We start from the raw sequence: 26310 nt of genomic DNA, 5'->3' as shown, positions 1-26310 counted from the left end.
ATGTGGAGGTTGGGAAGAAAAAGAAGCACATTTCCGACCGTGTATGGTTCTCTCTCTGCATAAGGGAGTCTTCTTCAAAAATGGAGTTGAAGGTCAGTGTTCACACAGGCAATATTTGCCTCCTCGTGGATCCTCTGAGCTCTGTCTAATTATGATGGAAGATCTGCCTGGGGAGGCCCCTAATGAGGGTACTGGGGCTCCGGAGAAAGACACAGCAGAGATGGAGGTGACTAACAACACTGGATGGATCCAGTGTGGATGCAACACGTGAAACAAGCTACAGTACTCTCCCCAAAGGAAGTCTTCCTGCTTCTCTCCCATTCATCCTAAAGGTGGAGCGTGCTGGTCGACAGGCACCAGCAATTTAGACAGAGCCTGAGGTCAACCCTTTCACCAGGGGAGGGAGCTCTTCGGAACAGATCCACAGGACTGCAAAGTTACCTAATGTGTGCACCATCTCTACTAATGAAAATGACAATGTGATATTTCATTCAAAAATACAAACAGTAAACCCATGTTCACCAGACACTGAAGAAATTAATAGCACACAAGAAAAAGAAAGAAAAGAAAGACCAAAATGAGTATGCAGAACAGCTGACACAAAAGGAAACAGAAAGAATGCAAGGAACAAAAGAGAAATTTTTTAAAAATTATAATTAGCATTCTTAGAGATATTCATAAACTAACAACAGGGATTTAAGGAAAAAGGAGCAATTGGGAAAAAGTGGTTGGAAATGAAAAATATGAAAACTAAAATAAAACATTCTATTTAAAGACTGGATAATGAAATGGACATGGCTAAAGATAAATTTCAATTTGGAAGATAAAGTTGAGGAAATATCCCAAAACACAGAGACAGAAAATGAGAGAAAAGAGACATGTCAGATTAATCCATAAGTCCTATCATTTATCTAAATTTCCTAGAGCTAAAGAAAAATCCAACGCTTCAGACTGAAAGTCTATAAACTGCCACAGAGAATAAAAGAAAAAAAGATTCACCTGCACCCAACCACATTCAAGGACAAAAAGAATATCTGAAAGATTTCCAGAAAAAAAAATTCTCCTACAAAGGAAAAAGAGTCGGATTAATATGAAAAGTTTATATCCAGGTGACATCACGGAAGATGGTGGAATAGAAAGCTCTGAGAATCAGTCTTTTAACCAAAACAACTATTGAACTGGCAAGAAATGTAGGAATCAACTATTTCAGAACTCTGGAGCTGAACTGAAAACTTACAGTGACAAGAGGAGGGCCTGATGAAGAAAGAGGCTTGTAAATATCTGTGAATTTTCGTGTTTTGCATGGTAGCTGCCATTTCCTGTTCCCTGATTCCCACAGCAGGTAGCTGGAGGGATGGCTGCCTGCATTCCTGACGTGGTTGACTGGTGAGAAGTTGGGCAATAAGGATCTTGTGTGCCAAAAATCAGGGTTTTATGAGCTGCCAGGAGCAAAATGGGGTGAGCTGAGCCGGGATTCTCTCTCCTCCAAAATATAACAAAAGACTGGAAGAACTGAATTTCAGAGAATAAACATAATGCCAGCTCGTTAGAGACCTACAATACCAAGAAGGCGGAGATCATAAACCTTGCTTACACCTTCGGAGGCGCTGGAACGGTAGAGAGAACATCGCTCCCTCCCCTAGAGTCTGCGATCGCTGCGGCGCGGGTCGGGAAGGAGCGGGGGAGGGGCCGCGTGACCAGGGGATCATCCAGGACTCCTGCCGCTCATTCAGTGGAGACCGGCTGACAGGGGGAAAGCTTCCCTCCGCAGGGACCCTATAAATCAAGGGCCTTGGGAGACCAGAGAACAGAAATGATCTGAACCCAGACCGGCGCGTGTGAGTAACAGCCCCTGCCCCCCAGCAAAGCCAGTGGGCGCAGCCATCTTGCCCCGAAGGCGGAGAGCTAACACACCGCTCTCGACCCCCATCTAGTGGCGACAGGCTGTAACTGCAACTGAATTCTACCACCATGAGAAAAACCCGCTCCTCTACCATCCAGCAATTTATAAAAGCCCCAGACCAGAAGGAAAACAATAAAAACACAGAATTAAGTCCTGAGGACTTGGAATTAGGTAAACTAAGTGATAATGAATTCAGAGCAGCTATAATCAAAAAACTCAATGAGGTAGAGAGAAAGATAGAGAAACAAGCCGAGTTCTGGAGTTACTTCACAAAAGAGACTGAAATCATAAAGAAGAATCAAACAGAATTACTTGAGATGAAAAACACAATGGACCAGATAAAACAGAATACGGATTCCCTGAATGCCCGTGTAGACAACATAGAGGAGAAAATTAGCATAATCGAGGACAGACAGGCTGAATGGCGCCAGACAGAGGAAGAAAGAGAACTAACAATTTAAAAAAATGAGGAAAATCTCCGAGAGATAATGGATTCAATGAGGAGTAAGAACATAAGGATCATAGGAATTCCCGAAAATATGGAAAAGGAAAATGGAGCAGAAAGTGTGCTTAACGAAATTATTGAAGAGAATTTCCCAAATCTAGGGATCAACGGAGAAATGTGTGTAGAGGAGGGTTTTAGATCTTCTAGATTTATCAATGTAAAAAGAGCTACCCCAAGGCACATAGTAGTAAAGTTGGCAAATAGGAATAAGGAGAGACTACTCAGGGAAGTAAGGGAAAAAAAAAAGAATAACCTATAAAGGAGCCCCTATCAGACTGTCAGCGGATTTCTCTACAGAAACCCTACAAGCTAGGAGAGAATGGAGTGATATATTCAAAGCTTTAAAGGATAAAAACCTTCAGCCAAGAATACTCTATCCAGCAAGAATTTCCTTCAGATATGAGGGAGAAATTAAATCTTTTCCAGACAAACAAAAGTTAAGGGAATTTGTAACTAAAAGCCCTCCATCACAAGAAATCCTCAAGAAGGCTCTCATACTTGAAAAAAAGAAAAAAGGGAGAAAGGGGACACAATCCACAGACTAGGGAGACCGATGGATAGAACCAGAACAGGATAGCAAATATTCAACTATAGCATTAGGGTAAAAATAAGGAAACTACCAAAACAAGGATGATCTTAGCACTCTAACTACAAATTAATAAGACGAGTTGGAATAAAAAATGAAAATAATTATTTAGGAGGGGAAGAGCAAAGGGTCTTAATCAGTATTGGTCAAGTAAGTAAGAGACCACCAGAGAATAGACTATATTATACACGAGATTCTAAATACAAACTTCAAGGTAGACACTAAAATAAAGTACAGAACAGAGTCACAAATCATAAATAAGGAAAAATCTAAGAAACCCAGCATAAGAAATTGCAGTATTAAATGGGTAGTCTAAAGCACACAGGAAAAGAAACACAGGAAAACAAGATAATGAGCGACAGATTGACAGCATTAAGTCCACATGCATCAATAATCACTCTCAATGTGAACGGATTGAACTCTCCAATAAAAAGACACAGAGTGGCAAAATGGATTAAAGAACAAGATCTAACAATTTGTTGCCTCCAGGAAACACACCTCAGCCCCAAGGACAAACACAGACTCAGGGTGAAGGGGTGGAGGACAATACTTCAAGCAAATAGCAAGGGAAAAAAGGCAGGTATTGCAATTCTCATATCAGACCAAGTGGATTTCAAAATAAGACAGGTAAAGAGAGACACAGAGGGACAATATATAATGATCAAAGGGACACTTCATCAAGAAGAAATAACGCTTATAAATATCTATGCACCCAACACAGGAGCACCAAGATTCATAAAGCAAATATTAACAGACCTAAAGGAAGATGTTAAAAACAACACAATAATAGTAGGGGACCTCAACACCCCACTCACATCAATGGACAGATCATCCAGACAGAAAATCAACAAGGAAATAGTGGAGCTGAATGAAAAACTAAAACAATTGGACTTAATAGACATATATAGATCACTCCACCCAGAAAGAGCTGAATACACATTCTTCTCAAGTGCACATGGAACATTCTCTAGGATAGACCATATGTTGGGAAACAAGGCAAGCCTCTACAAATTTAAAAAAATTGAAATAATAACAAGCATCTTCTCAGATCATAGTGCTATAAGGCTAGAAATTAAGTGCAAGAAAAAAGCTGAGAAAGGCACAAAGATGTGGAAACTAAACAACACACTACTGAACAAGCAATGGATCATTGAATAAATTAAATAAGAAATAAAAAAATACCTGGAAACAAATGAAAATGATAGCATGCCATACCAACTCATATGGGATACAGCAAAAGCTGTATTAAGAGGAAAATTCATCACAATACAGGCACATCTTACCAAACAAGAAAAATCCCAAATAAGCAACCCTAAAGCACACCTAACTGAACTAGAGAAAAAAGAACAAATGAAGTCCAAAGTCAGCAGGAGAGAAATAATAAAAATCAGAGCAGAAATAAATACTTTTGAAATGAAAAAGGCAGTAGAAAGGATCAATGAGACAAAGAGCTGGTTTTTTGAGAAGATAAATAAAATTGACAAACCCCTAGCCAGACTTACAAAGAAAAAAAGGGAGAAAGCTCAAATAAACAAAATCAGAAATGAGCGAGGAGAAATAACAACAGACTCTGCAGAAATACAACAGATTATAAGAGAATACTACAAAAAACTATATGCCAACAGAATGGATAACCTAGAGGAAATGGATAAATTCTTGGACTCCTACAATCTCCCAAAGCTCACTCAAGAAGAGGCAGACAATTTGAACAGACCAATCACAAGGAAAGAGATTGAAACATCAAAAACATCCCAAAGAATAAAACCCCAGGACCAGATGGCTTTCCTGGGGAATTCTACCAAACTTTCAGAGAGGATTTAATACCTATCCTTTTCAAGCTATTCCAAAAAATTAGGGAAGATGGAACACTTCCTAACACATTCTATGAGGCCAACATCACGCTGATCCCACAACCTGACAAGGACACCACGAAAAAAGAGAACTACAGGCCAATATCACTGATGAACATAGATGCAAAAATTCTAAACAAAATTTTGGCAACCAGAATTCAGCAATTCATCAAAAGAATCATACATCAGGATCAGGTGGGATTCACACCAGGAACACAGGGATGGTTCAACATCCGCAAATCAATCAACGTGATACACCACATCAACAAACTGAGGAATAAAAACCACATGATCATCTCAATAGATGCAGAGAAGGCATTTGACAAGATCCAACAGCCATTTATGATAAAAACTCTGAACAAAATGGGCATAGAAGGAAACTACCTCAACATAATAAAGGCCATATACGACAAACCCATAGCCAACATCATACTCAATGGGCAAAAACTGAACCCCATCCCCCTGAAAACAGGAATGAGACAAGGATGCCCTCTCTCACCACTCTTATTTAACATAGTACTGGAGGTCCTGGCCAGAGCAACCAGGCAAGAAAAAGGAATAAAAGGAATCCAAATAGGGAGGGACAAAGTGAAACTCTAGCTGTTTGCAGACAACATGATCTTATATATAGGAAACCCCAAAGAATCCATTGGAAAACTGTTAGAAGTAATCAACAACTACAGCAAAGTTGCAGGGTATAAAATCAATTTGCATAAATCAGTAGCATTTCTATACTCCAGTAATGAACCAACAGAAAAAGAACTCAAGAATACAATACCATTCACAATCGCAACAAAAAGAATAAAATACCTTGGGGTAAATTTAACTAAGGAAGTGAAGGACCTATATAATGAAAATTACAAGGCCTTTCTGAGAGAAGTGGATGACGACATAAGGAGATGGAAAGACATTCCATGTACATGGATTGGAAGAATAAACATAGTTAAAATGTCCGTTCTACCTAAAGCAATCTACAGATTCAACGCCATCCCAATCAGAATCCCAATGACATTCTTTACAGAATTAGAACAAAGAATCCTAAAATTCATATGGGGCAACAAAAGACCCCGAATTTCTAAAGCAATCCTGAGAAAAAAGAACAAAACGGGAGGCATCACAATCCCTGACTTCAAAACATACTACAAAGCTACAGTAATCAAAACAGCGTGGTACTGGTACAAAAGCAGGTTCACAGATCAATGGAACAGAATTGAAAGCCCAGAAATAAAACCACACATCTATGGACAGCTTATCTTTGACAAAGGAGCTGAGGGCATACAATGGAGAAAAGAAAGTCTTTTCAACAAATGTTGCTGGGAAAACTGGAAAGCCACATGTAAAAGAATGAAAATTGACCATTCTTTTTCACCATTCACCAAAATAAACTCAAAATGGATTAAAGACCTAAAGATGAGACCTGAAACCATAAGGCTTCTGGAAGAAAACGTAGGCAGTACACTCTTTGACATCAGTAGTAAAAGGATCTTTTCAGACACCATGCCTTCTCAGAGAAGGGAAACAATAGAAAGAGTAAACAAATGGGACTTCATCAGATTAAAGAGCTTCTTCAAGGCAAATGAAAACAGGATTGAAACGAAAAAACAACCCACTAACTGGGAAAAAATATTTGCAAGTCATATATCTGACAAAGGCTTAATACCCATAATATATAAAGAACTCTCACAACTCAACAACAAAACATGAAACAACCCAATCAAAAAATGGGCTGGAGACATGAACAGACATTTCTCCAAAGAAGATATACGGATGGCCAATAGGCACATGAAAAGATGCTCATCATCGCTGATCATCAGGGAAATGCAAATCAAAACTACACTAAGATATCACCTTACACCCATTAGAATGACAAAAATATCTAAAACTAATAGCAACAAATGTTGGAGAGGTTGCGGAGAAAAAGGAACCCTCATACACTGCTGGTGGGCATGCAAACTGGTGCAGCCACTATGGAAAACAGTATGGAGATTCCTCAAAAGATTAAAAATAGAACTACCATACGATCCAACCATCCCACTACTGGGTATTTATCCAAAGAGCTTGAAGTCAGCAATCCCAAAAGTCCTATGCACCCCAATGTTTCTTGCAGCACTGTTTACAATAGCCAAGATGTGGAAGCAACCTAAGTGTCCAGCAACAGATGAATGGATAAAGAAGATGTGGTACATATATACAATGGAATACTACTCAGCTGCAAAACAGAACAAAATCATTCCATTTGCAATAACATGGATGGACCTTGAGAGAATTATGTTAAGTGAAATAAGCCAGAGAGAAAGATAATCTGTGTATGACTCCACTCATATGAGGAATTTAAAATTATGGACTAAGAACAGTTTAGTGGATACCAGGGGAAAGGCGGGGTGGGGGGTGGGCACAAAGGGTGAAGTGGTGTGCCTACAACATGACTGACAAACATTAATGTACAACTGAAATTTCACAAGATTGTAACCTATCAATAACTCAATAATAATAATAAAAAAGAACAGCTGCCATAAACTAAAACAAAAAAACAAAAAAACAAAAACAAAAAAACCAGGGTTTTATCTTTTGATCGACCAGGCAGTTCACTAAGGGACTGGCACAGAGACTGGCCACCGTCTCAACCCCTTTGGGCTGAAGCACCTTCCCAGGCAGTGCCTGGTGAGTAATTTACAGAGACAGAACCTTTTTAAAGAACTCTTTTCTTATTGGATCAAGGTATTTAAGGAAATCTCTGTCAGGTCATTGGCTGAGTGTGGAGATAACGGACACCACACATGACAAGGAACACAGTCTTTTGTAAAAACTGGTTTGGAAAAGTCAGTGAACAAATGGACGACTGCAGAACAGCAATGACAACAAGCAAGAAGAGCAATGCCCCGGGGCTGGCCCCGTGGCCGAGTGGTTAAGTTCGCGCGCTCCGCTGCAGGCGGCCCAGTGTTTCGTTGGTTCGAATCCTGGGCGCGGACATGGCACTGCTCATCAAACCATGCTGAGGCAGCGTCTCACATGCCACAACTAGAAGGACCCACAACGAAGAATATACAACTATGTACCAGGGGGCTTTGGGGAGAAAAAGGAAAAAATAAAATCTTTAAAAAAAATAAAAATGGTTTCTATTAAAAAAAAAAAAAAAGAAGAGCAATGCCTGGGGAGGGAGAAGAACCTGATTTCCAGAGTTATCGCACTACAATATTCAAAATGGCCAGTTCTCAACAACAAATTACAAAGTATATACAAAGAAACAGGAAAGTATGGCCCATTCACAGGAAAAGAAGAGATTATCAGAAACTGGTAAATATTGTCAGAATCAATTTTTTGAGAACTCTAGAAATTAACCAAACGCTTGCAGTGACCTGGGGGCACTTATTGCAGAAAAATGGCTGAATCTTAGTAACCACAGCTTTGTGGTGTTTTTAACTTACTCTAGTATCATCTCCTGCTCCCAGCGCAGTGGTAATCTTGAAAAATAACAGTCCACATTTCCAAGACTGGCAGAGGAAGAATGGTGTGAACTCCTTCAAAACTTCATTCCCAAAGAATAGTTATTATTTCACAGAAAGATCCACCTGTCTGGTGTTTCCGTAGAAGACACCCTTTGAAAGGCTGTCTTTGTTTCATCTGACTCAAACTTGCCCAATGTTAAAGTTGATCTCTGGGAGATGCTTGTCAAAAACATTTACATGTTAATGTTGTAGTTGCTGCTGCCTGAGGCAATGGGTAATAGTTGAGGCAAACAATAGACTAACCAACAAGCTTGGGAGGAAAGACTGGGGAATGAGATACTTGTAGGGACTTTGAAAGCTTTGACTTTCCTAGAGTCCTGGGAATCTGGAAGACCATGTGCTTGCATAGGACTGTGCACATGCTCAGGAAGACCAGAGAAGGCCTAAGCTCTCACCTCTGGCACAACTTGAGGCTCTACACAAGCAGGAAACGAAGGTGAAGGCCAAGTTGCAAACTGCCTGGCTGAGTGTTAAAGGTACGCCCTGACGCATGTCCAGAGAGCCCTTCAGCAAAGAGGGGGAAATGTTTGGGATGCAAGCATTTACGAAAATCTCTGTCCAAGATTAGATTGGTGGTTACCAGAGGGGAAGGGAGGAGAGAGGAAGGTGAAAGTGGTGACGGGGCCCATGCGTAAGGTGATGGATGGTAATTAGCCTTTGGGCGGTAAACCACCCAAAGGTAGTCTACACAGAACTGAAATATAATGATGCACACCTGAAATTCATATAATGTTACAAACCAATGTTATCTCAATAACTAAATAAATACAAAAATCTCTGTCCATGAATCAGCTGACCACTAAGCTAATGCAACAGAGACTTCAGTGGCCACACCCAACAAAGAATACAAACTTTACTGAATTAGTTCATAAAAGTCACTAAGCAAACGAACAACAAGAATCAGTAACAAAAATAAGCCCTGGGGGTGGGGGGAGAATATGATTTCCAGAGTTGCCACATTGTAATATAAAAAATGTCCAGTTTTCAACAAAAAATTATGAGTCATGTAAAGAAACAAGAAAGTATGGCCCATACATGGGGGGGGGGAACAATAAATAAAAATTGTCTCTGAGGGAGCCTTGACTTTGAACTCACTAAAAAGGACTTTAAAATCATCTATTTTAAATATGTTCAAAGAGTTCAAGAAAATCATGTCTGAAGAACTAAAGGAAAGTATGAGAATGACATCTTACCAAAATAGATACTATCAATAGAGAGATAAAAACTATACAAAAAATAAAACTGTGGAGTCAAAAACTCCAAATATTGAAGTGAAAAATTCATTGGAGGTCCTCAACAGTAGATTCGAGTTGGCAGAAGAAAGAATCGGTGAACTTGAAGCTAGGACAATTGAGATTATTCAGTCTGAGGAGCAGAAAGAAAAACGAATGAAGAAAAACAAACAGAGATGCAGAAACCCGTTGGAACACTATCAAGTACACCAACATACACATAATGGGACTCCCAGAAGGGAAGGAGAGAGGGGACGGGGCAGAGAAAATATCTGAGGAAAGAATGACTGAAAACTTCCCAAATTTCATGAGAGACATGAATCTACATACCCACGAAACTCAACACCAAGCAGGATAAACCTAGGAGAAGGCAAAGTCATTTGCTGAGAGTGATGACTGAGGATGGTAGGGAGGGTTAGTGGTTTGAGGAAAGTGGAGAAGGTATAATATGGATTGCAGTGATAGACAGTGAGATGACCAAAGAAAGGCAAGATAAGCAATGCAGAGGGTCTAAATGTGGTCGGTTGTCGTAAGTTTCTAGTAGAAGCAATATGCATTCTTCTGTGACTTTTCCAAAAGTGATCAGCTATTGGCACAGACAATGTGCAACTGGGTTCTTCCAGGTTGGGGTTCTGCCATATAAGATGGTCAAAGGAATTGAGGTTCCTAGCAAGAGAGTTACCAAAATGATGGGCCATGGCAACTAAATTACATAAGGAGAGAAGTAAAGGCAGGAATGTCATGACGGATTGAGAAAGAGTGCAAGACCAGAGCTGTTACCAGACTGGAGGGGCCAAGGTTGAAGAATTGTCTTAAGTACATGTAGCTGTAAAAGCATGTTGGAACATGACCCTGATACCAAAACCAGACAAGGACAACACAAAAAAGAAAATTACAGGTCAATATCACTGATGAACATCAATGCAAATGTCAACAAAATACTAGCAAATCGAATACAACAATACTTTTGAAAGATCATACACCCTGATCCAGTGGGATTTATTCCAGGGATGCAGGAATGGTTCAACATCTGCAAATCAATCAACATGATACACACATTAACAAAATGAAGAATAAAAATCACATGATCATCTCAATAGATGCAGAGAAATCATTTGACAAGATACAGCATCCATTTATGATAAAAACTTGGAATAAAATGGGTATAGAGAGAAAACACCTCAACATAATAAAGGCCATATATGACAAACCCACAGCTAATATCATTCTCAATGGAGAAAAACTGAAAGCCATCCCTCTAAGAACAGGAACAAGACAAGGATGCCCAGTTTCACCACTCTTGTTTAACACAGTATTGGAAGTCTTATCCAGAGCAATCAGGCAAGAAAAAGAAATAAAAGGGATCCAAATTGGAAAGAAAGAACTGAAACTGTCACTATTTGCAGATGATATGACTCTATATATGGAAAACCCTAAAGAATTCACTAAAAAACCTTTAGAAATAACAAATGAATATGGCAAAGTTGCAGAATACAAAATCAACATACAAAAATCAGTTGCGTTTCTATACACTAAAAACGAAGTAGCAGAAAGAGAAATTAAGAATACAATCCCATTCACAATTGCAACAAAAAGAATAAAATGCCTAGGAATAAACTTAACCAAAGATGTGAAAGATCTGTACACTGAAAACTATAAGACATGGTTGAAAGAAAGTCAAATACCATATGATCTCACTCATAAGTAGACAATAAAAACAACAACAAACAAACAGAGACAGAGATTGGATTGGTGGTTACCAGAGTGGAAGGGGGGACAGGGAGGGCAAAAGGGTTGATTAGGCACATGCGTGTGGTGGTGGATGGTAATTAGTCTTTGGGTGGTGAACATGATGTAATCTACACAGCAATTGAAATGATGTACACCTGAAACTTATATAATGTTATAAACCAATGTTGCCACAATAAAAAAACAAATAAATAGAAAAAAAGAGCATGTTGGAAGCACTGGAGTTGTGGCCAACTGAAGGACTGGAGATGGAATAGTTATATGTGATGACAAAGCCCCAAGTATGCCCACAGGGGAATGTGCCTGAGGTAGGGCTGAGATTACCGTAGTGAGGACTAGGGCACTGGAATGAGGGGCTGGGACAACGGATGGCTCATCCATGTATGTTGAGTTCACCCAGGAGGCAGATAGAACTTAGGGGTAGAGAAGAGGAGGGCTGTGGGCCAGCCTGGTGGCTCAGCGGTTAAGTCTGCACATCCCACTTCTTGGGGGCCCAGGGTTCACCAGTTCGGATCCTGGGTGCGGACATGGTACCACTTGGCAAAAGCCATGCTGTGGTAGGAGTCCCACATATAAGGTGGAGGAGGATGGGCACGGATGTTAGCTCAGGGCCGGTCTTCCTCAGCAAAGAGAGGAGGATTGGCAGTAGTTAGCTCAGGGCTAATCTTTCTCAAAAAAAAAAAAAAAAAAAAGAGGGCTGTAACTCAGAAATGGATTTATACTCTCACAAGCACAAGAACTGGAAGAACTGGGTGAAAATTATGGGTGGGCTTCTGTAGATTTCAGCTCAAAATAACGTGTCTCGAGACTCAAAGCTGCCTTGGGAGGTAGCAAGTTGCTCATCACTCAGGTTATGAAAGTATAATTGGACAACCTAGCAAGGACGTTTTAGAGTAATTCCAATGTAAGACAGGTGATTGTATTTTGCTTAACATAATACCCTCAAAGTCCATCCATGTTGTTGTGAATGAAGATTTTATCCTTTTTTATGGCTTAGTAGTATTCCATTGTATATATATACACCACATCTTCTTTATCCAATCATCAGTTGATGGGCACTTGGGTTGTTTCCATGTCTCGGGTATTGTGAATAATGCTGCAATGAACCTAGGGGTACATGAGTCTCTTTGAATTTCTGATTTCAGGTTCTTTGGGTAGATATCCAGCAGTGGGATGGCTGGGTCATACGGTATTTCTATTTTTAATTTTTTGAGAAATCGCCATACTGTTTTCCATAGTGGCTGCACCAGCTTTCATTCCCACCAGCAGTGTATAAGGGCTCCTTTTTCTCTACAACTGCTCCAACATTTGCTATTTTTTCTCTTGGCTATTTTAGCCATTCTAACGGGTGTAAGGTGATATCTTAGTGTAGTTTTGATTTGCATTTCCCTGATGCACAGCGATAATGAACATCTTTTCATGTGCTTATTGGCCATCCGTATATCTTCTTTGGAGAAATGTCTGTTCATATCCCCTGCCCATTTTTTGATCGGGTTGTTTGATTTTTTTTGTTGTTGAGTTGTGTGAGTTCTTTATATATTACGGAGATTAACCCTTTGTTGGATATATGATTTGAAAATATTTTTTACCAGTTGGTAGGTTGTGTTTTTGTTTCAATCCTGAAGCTCTTTAGTCTGATGAAGTCCCATTTGTTTATTCTTTCTATTGTTTCCCTTGTCTGAGAAGATATGGTGTCCGAAAAGATCCTTTTAAGATTGATGTCAAAGAGTATACTGTCTGCATTTTCTTCTAGAAGTCTTATGGTTTCAGGTCTTACCTTCAAGTCTTTGATCCATTTTGAGTTTATTTTTGTGAATGGTGTAAAAGAATGGTCTATTTTCATTCTTTTACACTTGGCTGTCCAGTTTTCCAAACACCATTTGTTGAAGAGACTTTCTTTTCTCCGTTGTATGTTCTCAGCTCCTTTGTCGAAGATGAGCTGTCCATAGATGTGTGGTTTTATTTATGGGCTTTCAATTCTGTTCCACGGATCTGTGTGCCTGTTTTTGTGCCGGTACCATGCTGTTTTGACTACAATAGCTTTGTAGTAGTTTTGAAGTCAGGGATTGTGATGCCTCCAAGTTTGTTCTCTTTTCTCAGGATTGTTTTAGTAATTTGGGGTCTTTGGTTGCCTCATATAAATTTTAGGATTCTTTGTTCTATTTCTGCGAAGAATGTCATTGGGATTCTGATTGGGATAGCGTTGAATTTTTAGATTGCCTTAGGTAGAATGGACATTTTAACTATGTTTATTCTTCCAATCCATGTGCATGGAATGTCTTTCCAATCTCTTTATGTCATCATCAATTTCTTTCAGGAAAGTCTTGTAGTTTTCATTGCACAGGTCTTTCACTTCCTTGGTTAAATTTATTCCAAGATATTTTATTCTTTTTGTTGTGATTTTGAATGGGACTGTGTTCTTGAGTTCTCTTTCTTTTAGTTCATTATTAGAGTAAAGAAATGCTACTGATTTACGTAAGTTAATTTTGTACCCTGCAACTTTGCTGTAATTGTTGATCACTTCTAGTAGCTTTCCAATAGATTTTTTAGGGTTTTCTACACATAAGATCATGTCATCTGCAAACAGTGAGAGTTTCACTTCTTCACTCCCTATTTGGATTCCTTTTATTCCTTTCTCTTGCCTAATTGCTCTGGCCAAAACCTCCAGTACTGTGTTGAATAAGAGTGGTGGTAGTGGGCACCCTTGTCTTGTTACTGTTCTCAGAGAGATGGCTTTCAGCTTTTCCCCATTGTGTACAATGTTGGCTGTGGGTTTGTCATATGTGGCCTTTATTATGTTGAGGTACTTTCCTTCTATACCCATTTTATTAAGAGTTTTTATCATAAATCTTGTTGGATCTTGTCAAATGCTTTCTCTGCATCTATTGAGATGATCACGTGGTTTTAATTGCTCATTTTGTTAATGTGGTATATCATGTTGATGGATGTTGAACCATCCCTCTGTCCCTGGTATAAATCCCACTTGATCGTGATGTATGATCTTTTTGATGTATTGCTGTATTCAGTTTGCCAATATTTTGTTGAGGATTTTTGTATCTATGTTCATCAGTGATATTGGCCTACAGTTTTCCTTCTTTGTGTTGTCCTTGTCTGGTTTTGGGATCAGGGTGATGTTGGCCTCATAGAATTTGTTAGGAAGTGCTCCATCTTCCTCAATTTTCTGGAATAGTTTGAGAAGGATAGGTATTAAATCTTCTTTGAATGTTTGGTAGAACTCTCCAGAGAAGCTGTCTGGTCGTGGACTTTTATTTTGGGGGAAGTTTTTGATTATAGCTTCAATCTCTTGACTTGTGATTGGTCTGTTCAGATTCTCTATTTCATCTTGATTCATTTTTGGGAGGTTGTAAGACTCTAAGAATTTATCCATTTCTCCTAGGTTGTCCAATTTGTTGGCATATAGTTTTTTGTAGTATTCTCTTATAATCTTTTGTATTTCTGTGGCATCCGTTGTGATTTCTCCTCTTTTATTTCTGATTTTATTTAGTTGAGTCTTCTTTTTTTTCTTAGTGAGCCTGCCTAAGGGTTTGTCAATTTCGTTTATTTTCTCAAACAACTAGCTCTTTGTTTCATTGATCTTTCTACTACCTTTTTTGTTTCAATTTCATTATTTCTGCTCTAATTTTTATTATTTTCCTTCTTCTACTGACTTTGGGCTTTGTTTGTCCTTCTTTTTCTAATTCTGTTAGGTGTAGTTTGAGATTGCTTATTTGAGATTTTTCTTGTTTACTGAGGTAAGCCTGTATTGCAATGATTTTCCCTCTTAGGATCGCTTTGCTGCATCCCAAATGAGTTGGTTTAGTGTATTTTCATTTTCATTTGTCTCCAGATATTTTTTGATTTCTCCTTTGATTTCATGTTCAGTAGCATGTTGTTTAATCTCCACATCTTTGCCCCCTTCCCAGCTTTATTCTTGTAATTGATCTCTAGTTTCACAGCATTATGGTCAGAAGAGATGCTTGATATTATTTCAATCATCTTAAATTTGTTGAGGCTTGCTTTGTTTCCAAGCATATGGTCTATCCTTGAGAATGTTCCATGCACATTTGAGAAGAATGTGTAACCTGCTGTTTTTTGGATGGAGTGTTCTATATATATCTACTAAGTCCATCTCACCTAGTTTTTCATTTAATTCCATTATTTCCTTGTTGACTTTCTGTCTGGATGATCTATCCATTGGTGTTAGTAGGGTGTTGAGGTCCCCTACTATTATTGTATTGTTGTTGATGTCTCCTTTTAGTTTCGTTCATAGTTGCTTTACATACTTTGGGGCTTCTGTGTTTGGTGCATATATATTCATAAGTGTTATGTCTTCTTGGTGGAGTGTTCCTTTTATCATTATCAACTGCCCCTCTTTGTCTCTCTCTACCTGTTTTGCCTTGAAGTCTACGTTGTCTGATATAAGTATGGCGACACCTGCTTTCTTATGTTTGCTGTTAGCTTGGAGTATCATCTTCCATCCCTTCACTCTGAGTCTGTGTTTGTCTTTAGGGCTGAGGTGTGTTTCCTGGGGGCAGCATATTGTTGGGTCTTGTTTTTTAATCCATCCTGCCACTCTGTGTCTTTTGATTGGAGAATTCAATCCATTTACATTCAGAGTAATTAGTGAAACGTGGGGGCCTAATGCTGTCATTTTATCACTTGTTTTCCAGTTCTCCTGCATTTCCTTTGTTTCTCATCCCATGAATTTTGGACTACCAATTCTGTTAGGTATTTTTCTCTGTTGGTTTTCTTAGTTTCCTCCTTATTTGTAACTTGTGTCTCTGTTCTAATTATTTATTTAGTGGTTACCATGTGGTATCTCACAGATAAGATAGTCCATTTTCTGATAGCCTCTTATTTCCTTAGACTAAGTCAGTCCCATCCCTTTCCGCTTCCCCTTCTAAGTTGTTACTGTCAGATCTTTTTTTTGTGTGTTGTTAGTTTGGGGTTAAAATGACAAGATCGGGGGCTGGCCCCGTGGCCGAGTGGTTAAGTTCATGCGCTCCGCTGCAGGCGGCCCAGTGTTTCGTTGGTTCGAATCCTGGGCGCGGACATGACACTGCTCATCAAACCACGCTGAGGCGGCGTCCCACATGCCACAACTAGAAGAACCTACAACGAATAATATACAACTATGTACCAGGGGGCTTTGGGGAGAAAAAGGAAATAATAAAATCTTTAAAAAAAAAAATGACAAGATCATATTTATTCTTAGTGTTTCCCTTCCCTTTATCTTTAATATTGTACTTAAGCATTTGCTAACCTGTTCTGATGGAGAGCTGCAATTTTCTGATTTTGTCTTTCTACTTATCTCCTTGCTCAGGGTTTTGTACCTCCTCTCCTTTTTTTTTTTTTTTTCAGGTATGAGGGCCTTCCTGTGCATTTCTTGGTGGTGGTGGTGGTGGGGGTGTCTTGTGGCGATGAACTCCCTTAACTTTTGCTTATCTGGGAAAGTTTTTATTTCTTCATCATATCTGAAGGATGTTTTCACTGGATAGAGTATTCTTGGCTGAAAGTCTTTGTCTTTCAGAATTTTGAATATATCATTCCACTCTTTCCTAGCCTTAAGGTTTCTGCTGAGAAATCTGCTTACAGCATAATAGGGGTTCCTTTGCAGGTTATTTTATTCTGCCTTGCTGCCCTTCATATTTTCTCTTTGTCATTGACTTTTGCAAGCTTCACTACTATATGCCTTGGAGAAGGTGTTTTTATACTGATATGGTTAGGAGACCTATTGGCTTCTTTTGCTTGTATTTCCAGCTCCCTCTCAGGGTTTGAGAAGTTCTCAGCTATTACTTCTTTGAACAAGCTTTCTGCTCCATTCTTCTCTTCTCCCTCTGGGATACCTATAATCCTTATGCTGCATTTCCTAATCGAGTCAGATATTTCTTGGAGAGTTTCTTCATTTATTTTTAGTCTTAGTTCTCTCTCTTCCTATGTCTGAAGCTATCTATATTCCTGTCCTCCAGCCTGCTAATTCTGTCCTCCTTATTATCAGCCCGACTGTTCAGGGAGTCCAGATTTTTCTTAATTTCCTCCATTGTGTTTTTCATCTCCAACATTTCTGATTGGTTCTTCTTTATAGTATCAAGCTGTTTTGCGATATACCTCCTGAAGTCGGTGAGTTGCCTATCTGTATTCTCTTTTAACACAATGAGTTTTTTTAACGATAGCTGTTTTGAATTCTTTGTAATTTAAGTTATAGATTTCTGTGTCTTCGGGATTGTTTCTGGGTACTTGTCATTTTCCTTCTACTCTGGAGATTTAATATATTTTTTCATACTGCTTGATGGCGTGGATTTGTGCCTCCACATAGAGCTAAGAATTTGGTTCCTGTTTCCACTTACTTCCACTGGCAGGAGAGGAGGTAGCAGCTGTCTAATTTGCACAAACCAGGATCCCTGTCAGCTGTTCCTGAGTCTGGGCCCCTCCTTGGGATCACCATGGCCCTGTCGAGTCTCCTGTAAACTGTGGGAACAATCACATGGGGGCTTTGGGTTGCTGCTGCCTGCTCCCACAGACCTGCCTAGATGCACTTCCCCCTTAGGGACTGCAGTGGTGTTATGGGCTTTTGTGGCAGCTGGGAGCTGGTTCACCCAGCCTCGCAGCTCTGCCACTGTCTGGTCCCACTGGATTTCACTTGCCCCCTCTGGGCCACAGCAGAGCTATGGGCAGCTAATGCAGCCAGCGGTTAGCTCGCCCAACCATGCCATTCTGCTCTTAGGTCACCCAGCCTTTGTGCATGGTGGGTGGAGCCTCTCCACTAGGGACAAGCAAACACTCTCCCTGGGGCACTGTGGGACTGTGGATTTTCCCCCTGGACCAAGGAGCAATCACACTGGGGCTCCAGATTGTCACTGCCCACTCGTATGGTCCTGCTGGATCTCACTTGCCCCCTTGGGCTATGGGTGTTTAATGCAGCTGGTGGGTAGCTCACCCAGCCGAGCCACTCCAGCCCCAAGGTCATCCAGCCTTTCTGCTTGGTGGGCGGGCCCTCTCCACTAGAGCCAACCAGAGACTCTCCCTGTGGCCACTGTGGGACCATGGATTTTCCCACTGGTCCACAGGGTAATCATGGGGGGCTTAGGGCTGCAGTCACTTGTTTCCACAGTTGTGCTGATGCACATCCACCCCTGGGGCTGTGGTGGTGGTAGAGCGTGTCAGCCGGGATAGGGTTGCTCACAGGTACTAGGCTGTCTGGGGGCCACAGAGTTCTCACCATTCTCCACCTCCTCCCAGGGCCAGTCCATCCACCTTCCGATGTATAGCAGCACGGGTCTCAGGCGTCCTGCAGTGCTGTGTGAGTATCCTTCGTTGATCAATGAATGTCCATTTAGTTGTATTTCAAGGGGGAAGAGACAAAGAAAACTGCTCACTCTGCCATGTTGCTGACGTCACTCCTTTTAGATCCTTTTAATGCTAAGATTTTTTGTCAAATTTGGAAAGTTTTTGCCATTACTTCTTCAAATTTTTTTTCCTGTCCCCTCTTGCCTCTCCTCTGCTTTGACAACTCTCGTTACATGCTTTTTAGGCCAATTAGAGCTCACTGATGCTCTGTTCATATTTTTCCAGTCTTTTTTCTCTCTGCATCTCATTTAGGATATGTACTATTGTTATATCTTCAAGTTCACCAGCCTTTTCTTCTATAGTGTCTAATCCGATGTCAATCACACCCAAGGTAGTTTCATCTCAGACATTTTTTTTCAGCTCTGTAAGTTCAATTTCTTGCTGTTTTTCCCCAAAATCTTTGATGTCTTACTTTACCATGCTCATGTTTTCCTCTACCTTCTTGAAAATATTAAAAATAGCTATAAAAACATTTAATATCCCTGTGTACTAATTCTATCACCTGTTTCATTTCTGGGTCAGTTAAATTTACTGATGTTTCTCCTCATTACAGATTTTAGTTTCTTGCTTCTTTGTATGCCTAGTAATTTTAAATGGATGCAGACATTGTGAGTTTTACTTTGTTGGGTACTACATATTCTTCTATTATTTTAAATACTCTTGAGCTGTGATGCAGTTAAGCTTCTCAGAAAGAGTGTGATCCTTTTGAGGTTTTCTTTTAAGCTTTGTTAGGCAGGACCAGAGCAGTCTTCTTTCTAGGGCTCATTTTCCTCCACTATGGAGGCAAGATCCTTCTGAGAACTCCACCAGCTGTCTTGTGCATTACGAAGTTTTGTTCATTCTGGCTGGTGACAACACAAACTCTTCCCAGCCCTTTCTGTGCTCAGGGATTGTCCCATCTGCTCCTTTCAGGTGTTCCCCCCCCTCCCTGGCCTCAAGTAGTGTCCTCACATGCAATGCATAGCTTCACAGTCGCTGAAGACTTGAGGGCTACCCTTGGCAGCTCTCCAAAGCTCTCTCTCTGGGAGCTCCCTCCCATCTGGTACTCTGCATCAAGAACTCTAGCCATGGAGCCTCTTGGAACACTCAACTCCATTTCCTCAACCTAGGGAGATGGATTGGGTTTGCTGGGGACCCCTTTGTGCTGTGGCCTGGAAACTCCCTCCTGGTAAGCTGGGTTCTTGTCATTTGTTTCCCCTCTCAGGCATTACTATTCTGTGCTGCCTGTTGTCCCATGTTTGAAAAAAATACAAAATATTTTTAAAAATACAGATTTTGCACTAATTCAAAAAGATATGTGCACCCCTATGTTTACTGTAGCATTACTCATAATAGCCAGGACTTAGAAGCAACCTAAGTGCCCATCAATGGATGAATAAAGATGTGGTATATATATATAATGGACTACTACTAAGCAATAAAAAAGAAGTCATGAGCCAGCCCTGATGGCCTACTGGTTAAAGTTGGCACTTTCACCACTTTGGCAGCCTGGGGTCATTTCCTGGTCACAGAGCCACACCACCTGTCAGCTGCCATGCTGTGGCGGTGGTTCACATGGAACAACTAGAAGGACTTACAACTAGGATATATAACCACACAGTGGGGCTTTGGGGAGAAAAAAAAAGAGGAAGATTGGCAACAGAGGTTAGCTCAGGACAAATCTTTCCTTGCGAAAAAAAAGGAAATCATGCCATTTGCAACAACATGGATGGACTGTGACAGTATTAAGCTAAGCCAAATAGGTCAGATGGAGAAAGACAATTACTGTATGACTTCACTCATATGTGAAAGATAAACAAAAACACACATAGATACAGAAAGCAGACTGGTGTTTACCAGAGGGAAAGGGGATGGATGGGGGGAGAAGGGGTAAAGGGCACATATGTATGGTGACAGAGGGAAAGTAGACTTTTGGTGGTGAACATGATGTAGTCTATACAGAAGTTGAAATATAATGATGTACACCTGAAATTTACATAATGTTATAAACCAGTGTGACCAAGAAAAGAAAAAGTTTTTTTCAGAAAAAAACCCATAGATTTTGCACAGTTTTTTAGTTGTTTAAGGCAGGAGGGTAAACCCAGTCCCTATTACTCCATCTGAACATCTTCTTAGTCCTAAGATTTTATAAGAATATGTTTAAGCATTGGTCTAAAACCAATGAGGTCAGATAAACTAGGAGAGTACACTTGAAAGTGATAAAACTGAATTTCTTCATAAGAGTAATCCAAGGCAACTGGTACAAATTATTGGAGCTTTTTCATAAAGAGGATTTGGGTTTAATCAAAAGACATATTGTACCTAAATAATTATGCAAACACATAATTACAGAAAATGCAATAAAATTCAACCTAAGTTTGGGTCACTGATTCATGCAAATTCTGCCCATTTGATTCAGGTGTGCACACTGTCAGCATGCCCTGGGCTGCGAGGTGCCTTTCTGAGGATGACGATATTCTATGTGCTCTTTCTGTGTAACTCTGAGCAAAACCAGCATTGAGCACAAGAGACACTGCACTCAGGGTTGATAAATCGGGTACTGGAGGAGTGGGGATGATATCCACAGGCTTCCATCATTCAAATTCATTACATTTAGTACTGTGGTTTTCATTCCTGGCTGCAATGCAGATTTTCCCATGAAGTAAAATGTTACTTAGCTGTCAGAATCGGAAAATGTAGTGAAGAAAGAATGTATAAAACTAAAAACATTTTTCTAGAACATGGTACTTACTTGTCACTGGTAAATACATAGGCAACCACATCCTTCAAAGCTGCAAGTGAAATACCCACTACAAGTGCACCAACACCTGGAAAATACAGAAGAAGCCACAGGAAATGAAAATTCTCCAGAGTTTAATAAGTCCTAGTACTGACTTCTCATGTGATATTTGTGTCGGTGATTTAAGAAATGTAATAATTATGAAAAGAGCAACTAAGGTCAGGTGATTCTGATTCCTTTTTCTAAGGCAGACTCAGAAAAGATATTCAATAAGGTGTCAGTACAATCAGAATCTTCTCTTACTGCTCAGATTCCAGAACATTAAACCTGCCACGGGGAGCCAGCCCAGATGGCCTAGTGGTTAAAGTTCAGCGCATTCCACTTTGGTGGCCCGGGTTTGGTTCTCGGGTGCAGAACCACACCACTCATCTGTCAGTAGCCATGCTGTGGTGGTGGCTCACATGGAAGAACTAGAAGGACTTACAACTAGAATATACAACTATGTACTGGGGCTTTGGGGAGAAAAAAAAAAACTGCCAGAGGGGGCAGTGGTCCAGGAACATGGAGAATGGGTAACACAGACATTGGTCAGAAAATAAGCCTGCATAAGATAAGAATTGCCTTTGAAATGATTTCAATAGTACCAAGCATAACATTATTTCGTTGGTACCTAGTAACAGAAAATCATAATTAGAAGCTTTATTTAACTAAGTAAAGTGGAAAGAGCACAAAGAATACAGATTTTAGTTGAGTTTATGTATATAAGTCAATTCCTAGAGAAATTCTGATATATATATTTTAACTTATCAGATGAAACCCAATATGGACGCAGAGAGCAGAAGTCCTTTACTCACTTGCACACAGGAGAACGGTGATGCAGGCGTGCCGAGCCTGCTCAGCATGCCCGGCCCCCAGAGCATTGCCCACGCGAACACTGGCTGCCACACCAAAGCCAAGGGGCACCTGAGAACGAACAATCACAAATCACAAGAAGTCAGAGGGCCTGAAAATTAGACTATTTGCACTAGAGTCTAAGTGTAGGCAAACCCTAGACAGAGTCAGAAATCTGGATTCTAGAACTGCTTATACTACACCCTGGCTGTGTGACTGTAAACAAATTGCTCAGCCTTGCTGATACCCAATTTCTTCTTTGCTAAAGAAGTGTAACGGCTGCCCTGACTGCTACCTGTATCAAAGGTATCAGAGTAGAACCTCTTAATGACACCGGATTTGAGGGTGAAGCATCTCCTTTATCGGCTAAACACACACTATCAAGACTTAATTCAACCTAGCTACATTCTACAACATAAGGTTTAATGTATTACAAATAGAAATAACCTGTGAAAATTAAGTGAACCATATGAAAAAGACTTTGAATGAAGCCTGGCGCACTGTAGGAATTCAATAAACATTGATGGAGTCTGACTCCACAACAATACATTATGTGCCCAGTATTCCATACGTCTAATTACCCAGTAAATGAAATAGGTCTCTTCAGATACCAAAGCTTTACTTTAATCATTGATTATAGAAATCTGAAGCTATAATCTTGCCTGTTTCTTAAATACACCATTATTCAACCTTCAGGGTCATCCTTTTTACCCCCTATTGTTATTCTGTAATATAGTGCTGCCCTCAAGGGCTGTTTGGGTTGTATAGAACACTGTGGTTTTAGTTCTTGTGTCTGCCTTTTTTTTTAAGGCCACCAATTCTCCTCTTTTTTGCTGAGGAAGATTGGCCCTGAGCTCACATCCGTGCCTATCTTCCTCTACCTTATACGTGGGACGCCTGCCACAGCATGGCTTGCCAAGCAGTGCCATGTCCGCACCCGGGATCCAAACCGGCGGACCCTGGGCTGCCAAAGCAGAACGTGCGCACTGAACCCCTGTGCCACTGGGCTGGCCCCTCGTGTCTGCTTTTAATAATTTATATGTCAGCTTTAACTTCTCTTCCTACTAGAAGCAGCATCCTCCCAAGAACCTTCTAATTTGTTATTGTTTTGAGAACGAGCCTAAGTTGAGTTGATAATAACTACATATTAAATTGCTAAGATTAAGAACTTGAAAAACAATGGATTTGACTATATAAAAATCTACGAGACTTGAGTGCCCAAAGTATACATAATTGGCTGCCAGTTCAAGATGAATGGCTAGCTCGTATGCTTAATTCCCTTCCCTCTCAAAATACCATTAAAATACCAGTTAAAGATGCTTAACAGACAAGAAATACATTAACAACACTGAGAATAAGAGAGCAGACCAGCTCCTGGAAGAGGGAAAGCAGGTGCCACGATCCAGGGGTAGGACCAGAGGAAGCCAAAGTCCAGCATACAAACAGGAGAAGGTGGGATTCTGCTGGTTCTTCCCAGTGGAGCCCCAGGAAGCTTGAGGCTTCAAGTCCATCAGGGCAGTGATGAGCAGTACTCACGCAGGTTCACTAGAGGGTTACAAACAACACAGCCATTGCCTATCTAGACCTCAGACTCCCCACACACAGAGACTGCGCTAAAATGGAAAAGCCACATGAGAGAGCTCCCTGTGCAGTGTGAGACCTCAGAACCAACCTCTTCTTGTTTTGTCTTGGGGGATGGATGTACGGGGCATGGGAGGTGGGGTGAGGCTGCCTGCTCCCTGCTCCTCATTCATAAACCCTAAAATGAAGATGTCATGTGATAGACACCACCTTAGTGCTCGGCTCCCCACTGCTTCTTCCCGTACACACGAGACGTCTGTTGGAGAAAAATCCCCAAATAACAGGACAGGAAAGCCAGGCCAGCTGTTTATTTTATAAATCAATATATTCACTCATTCATAAGTACAAATGGGCTGATAAGGATCACCAGATCTTTGAGGAAAACCAAAGGACATAACTATAAAAAAGATTAAGATAAATAAAGACAAACTGACCTCAGAGGAAACAAAGAGATGATTCCAGGAACAGAAGAGAATGTCCGAAGGTTCAATGTAATATCTTAAGATATTTAAAAGATAATGCAGCAGAAAACAAGCGCAGGTTCCTATGAAGAAGGGATTATAAGACAAAAAGAAAGAGTTCTTGGAAATTAAAAACAAAACTAAAAAAAATTAATAGCAAAAAGACAGATTTTTAAAATGGAAGAAAAAGGTTAAAAACCACAAGATCAATCCAGGAGGTCAACTTCCACCTATTAGGGAATTTAAAAAGAGAGAATAGAAAAAATGTACAGAAAAGGGAGAAAGAATAATACTTTAAAAATTTCTCAGAGTTGAGAAAGACAAAGTCTTCAGACTGAAAGGGTATGCCAAGTGCTAACAAGCAGGAGAAGTAAAAAGGTACCCGCAGAGAGATACACCCTCAGAATGACACACATAAAGACAGAAATGCTAAAATGGTCAAAGAGCAAACATCATGTTGTCACAAAGGAACGAGAACCAGATGAAGATCAGAGTTTACATTAGTAACTCCAAATGCCGTAAGAACATAGAACATCACCTTAAAAATTCTGAGAGAAAAACATTTTGAACCTAGAATTCTATACTCAGCAAAATTATTAAACAAGCATAGGGGAAAATAAAGACTCTTTCAAATGTGCGGGGCTCACAGTTTACCTTCAAGAAAAAGTTCTTTGACGAAATACTTCAAAAACATTTTAAAGGAATCTAAGAAAGCAGAAGAAATAGGATCAAAGAAACTGGAGACTTAATTCATGAGGATAATTTAAACATTTTCGGTATGACGGCTGTGCAGCATGTTAGAAAAGTCTCAAAACCAGTGGACACAAATTAAAACAAGGAATGGTCTAAAGACATCAATTAATAACAGAGACAGTCAGAAGGGAAAACAAGACCCAACTATATGTTGCCTATAAGAAACTTGCGTGTTATGTGCCATCAAGTCAGCCCCAACTCCTGGCGACTCTATGAATGAGTGAAGTCCACAGTGTCCCGTCCGCAACGGCCCTCCTCACCTCCTGTAGACTCAGGCCTGTAGCCTCCTTTATGGGGTCAATCCATCTCATAGTTGGTCTTCCTCTTTTCCTGCTCCTTCCACTTTTCCCAGCATTATTGTCTTTTCCAAGGAATCCTGCCTTCTCATGACATGCCCAAAGGAGGACAGCCTCAGTTTTATCATTCTTGCCTCTGGCAATAGTTCAGGCTTAATTTGCCTGAGGACTCACTTGTCCATCTTCCTGGCAGTCCAGGGTATCCAAAGAGTTTTCTTCCAACACTATATTTATTTTATTGAGGTTACATTGGTTTATAACATAATATAATATAAATTTCAGATGTATATCATTATATTTTGACTTCTGTATAGACTGCATTTTGTTCACCACCAAAAGTCTAGTTTCCATCCATCACCATACATATGTGCCCCTTTTACCCCTTTCACCCTCCTCCGACCCTCTGGTAACCACCAATCAATTCTCCATATCTATGTGTGTGTTTGTTTGTTTATCTCCCACATATGAGTGAAGTCATATAGTAACTGCCTTTCTCTGTCTGACTTATTTTCTTTAGCATAATACCCTCAAGGTCCATCCATGCTGTTGCAAATGGCACAATTTCATCCCTTTTTTATGACTGAGTAGTATTCCAATATATACACACACCACATCTTCTTTATCTACTGATGGACACTTAGGTTGCTTCCAAGTCTTTGCTATTATGAATAATGCTGCAATGAACATAGGGATGCATAAATTTCTTTGAATTGTTGATTTCATGTTCTTTGGATAAATACCTAGTAGTGGGATAGCTGGATCATATGGTATTTCTAGTTTCCGTTTTTAAAGAAATCTCTGCACTGTTTACCACAGTGACTGCACCAGTTTGCACCCCACTCACAGTTTATGGGGGTTTCCTTCTCTCCACATCCTCTCCAACACTTGTTATTTCTTGTCTTGTTAATTATAGCCATTTTGATGGGAGTGA

General features: G+C 40.1%; 1 protein-coding gene across 1 annotated transcript in view; it reads right to left on the bottom strand.

Annotated features, from left to right (window-relative positions):
* The window catches only part of LOC106837909 (multidrug and toxin extrusion protein 2-like), an 83974-nt gene that overhangs the window by 10266 nt on the left and 47398 nt on the right, over positions 1–26310 (bottom strand). The window contains exons 9-10 of the mRNA XM_070482291.1: positions 22252–22360; positions 21410–21485 (exon numbers count right to left, since the gene is read on the bottom strand). Coding sequence (XP_070338392.1) covers positions 21410–21485; positions 22252–22360 — 185 coding nt within the window. The remainder of the gene's footprint in view (positions 1–21409; positions 21486–22251; positions 22361–26310) is intronic.

This window comes from Equus asinus, chromosome 13, assembly GCF_041296235.1.
Source record: "Equus asinus isolate D_3611 breed Donkey chromosome 13, EquAss-T2T_v2, whole genome shotgun sequence".
Classification (NCBI taxonomy): Eukaryota; Metazoa; Chordata; class Mammalia; order Perissodactyla; family Equidae; genus Equus; species Equus asinus.
This window is presented reverse-complemented; position numbering and strand designations above follow the sequence as displayed.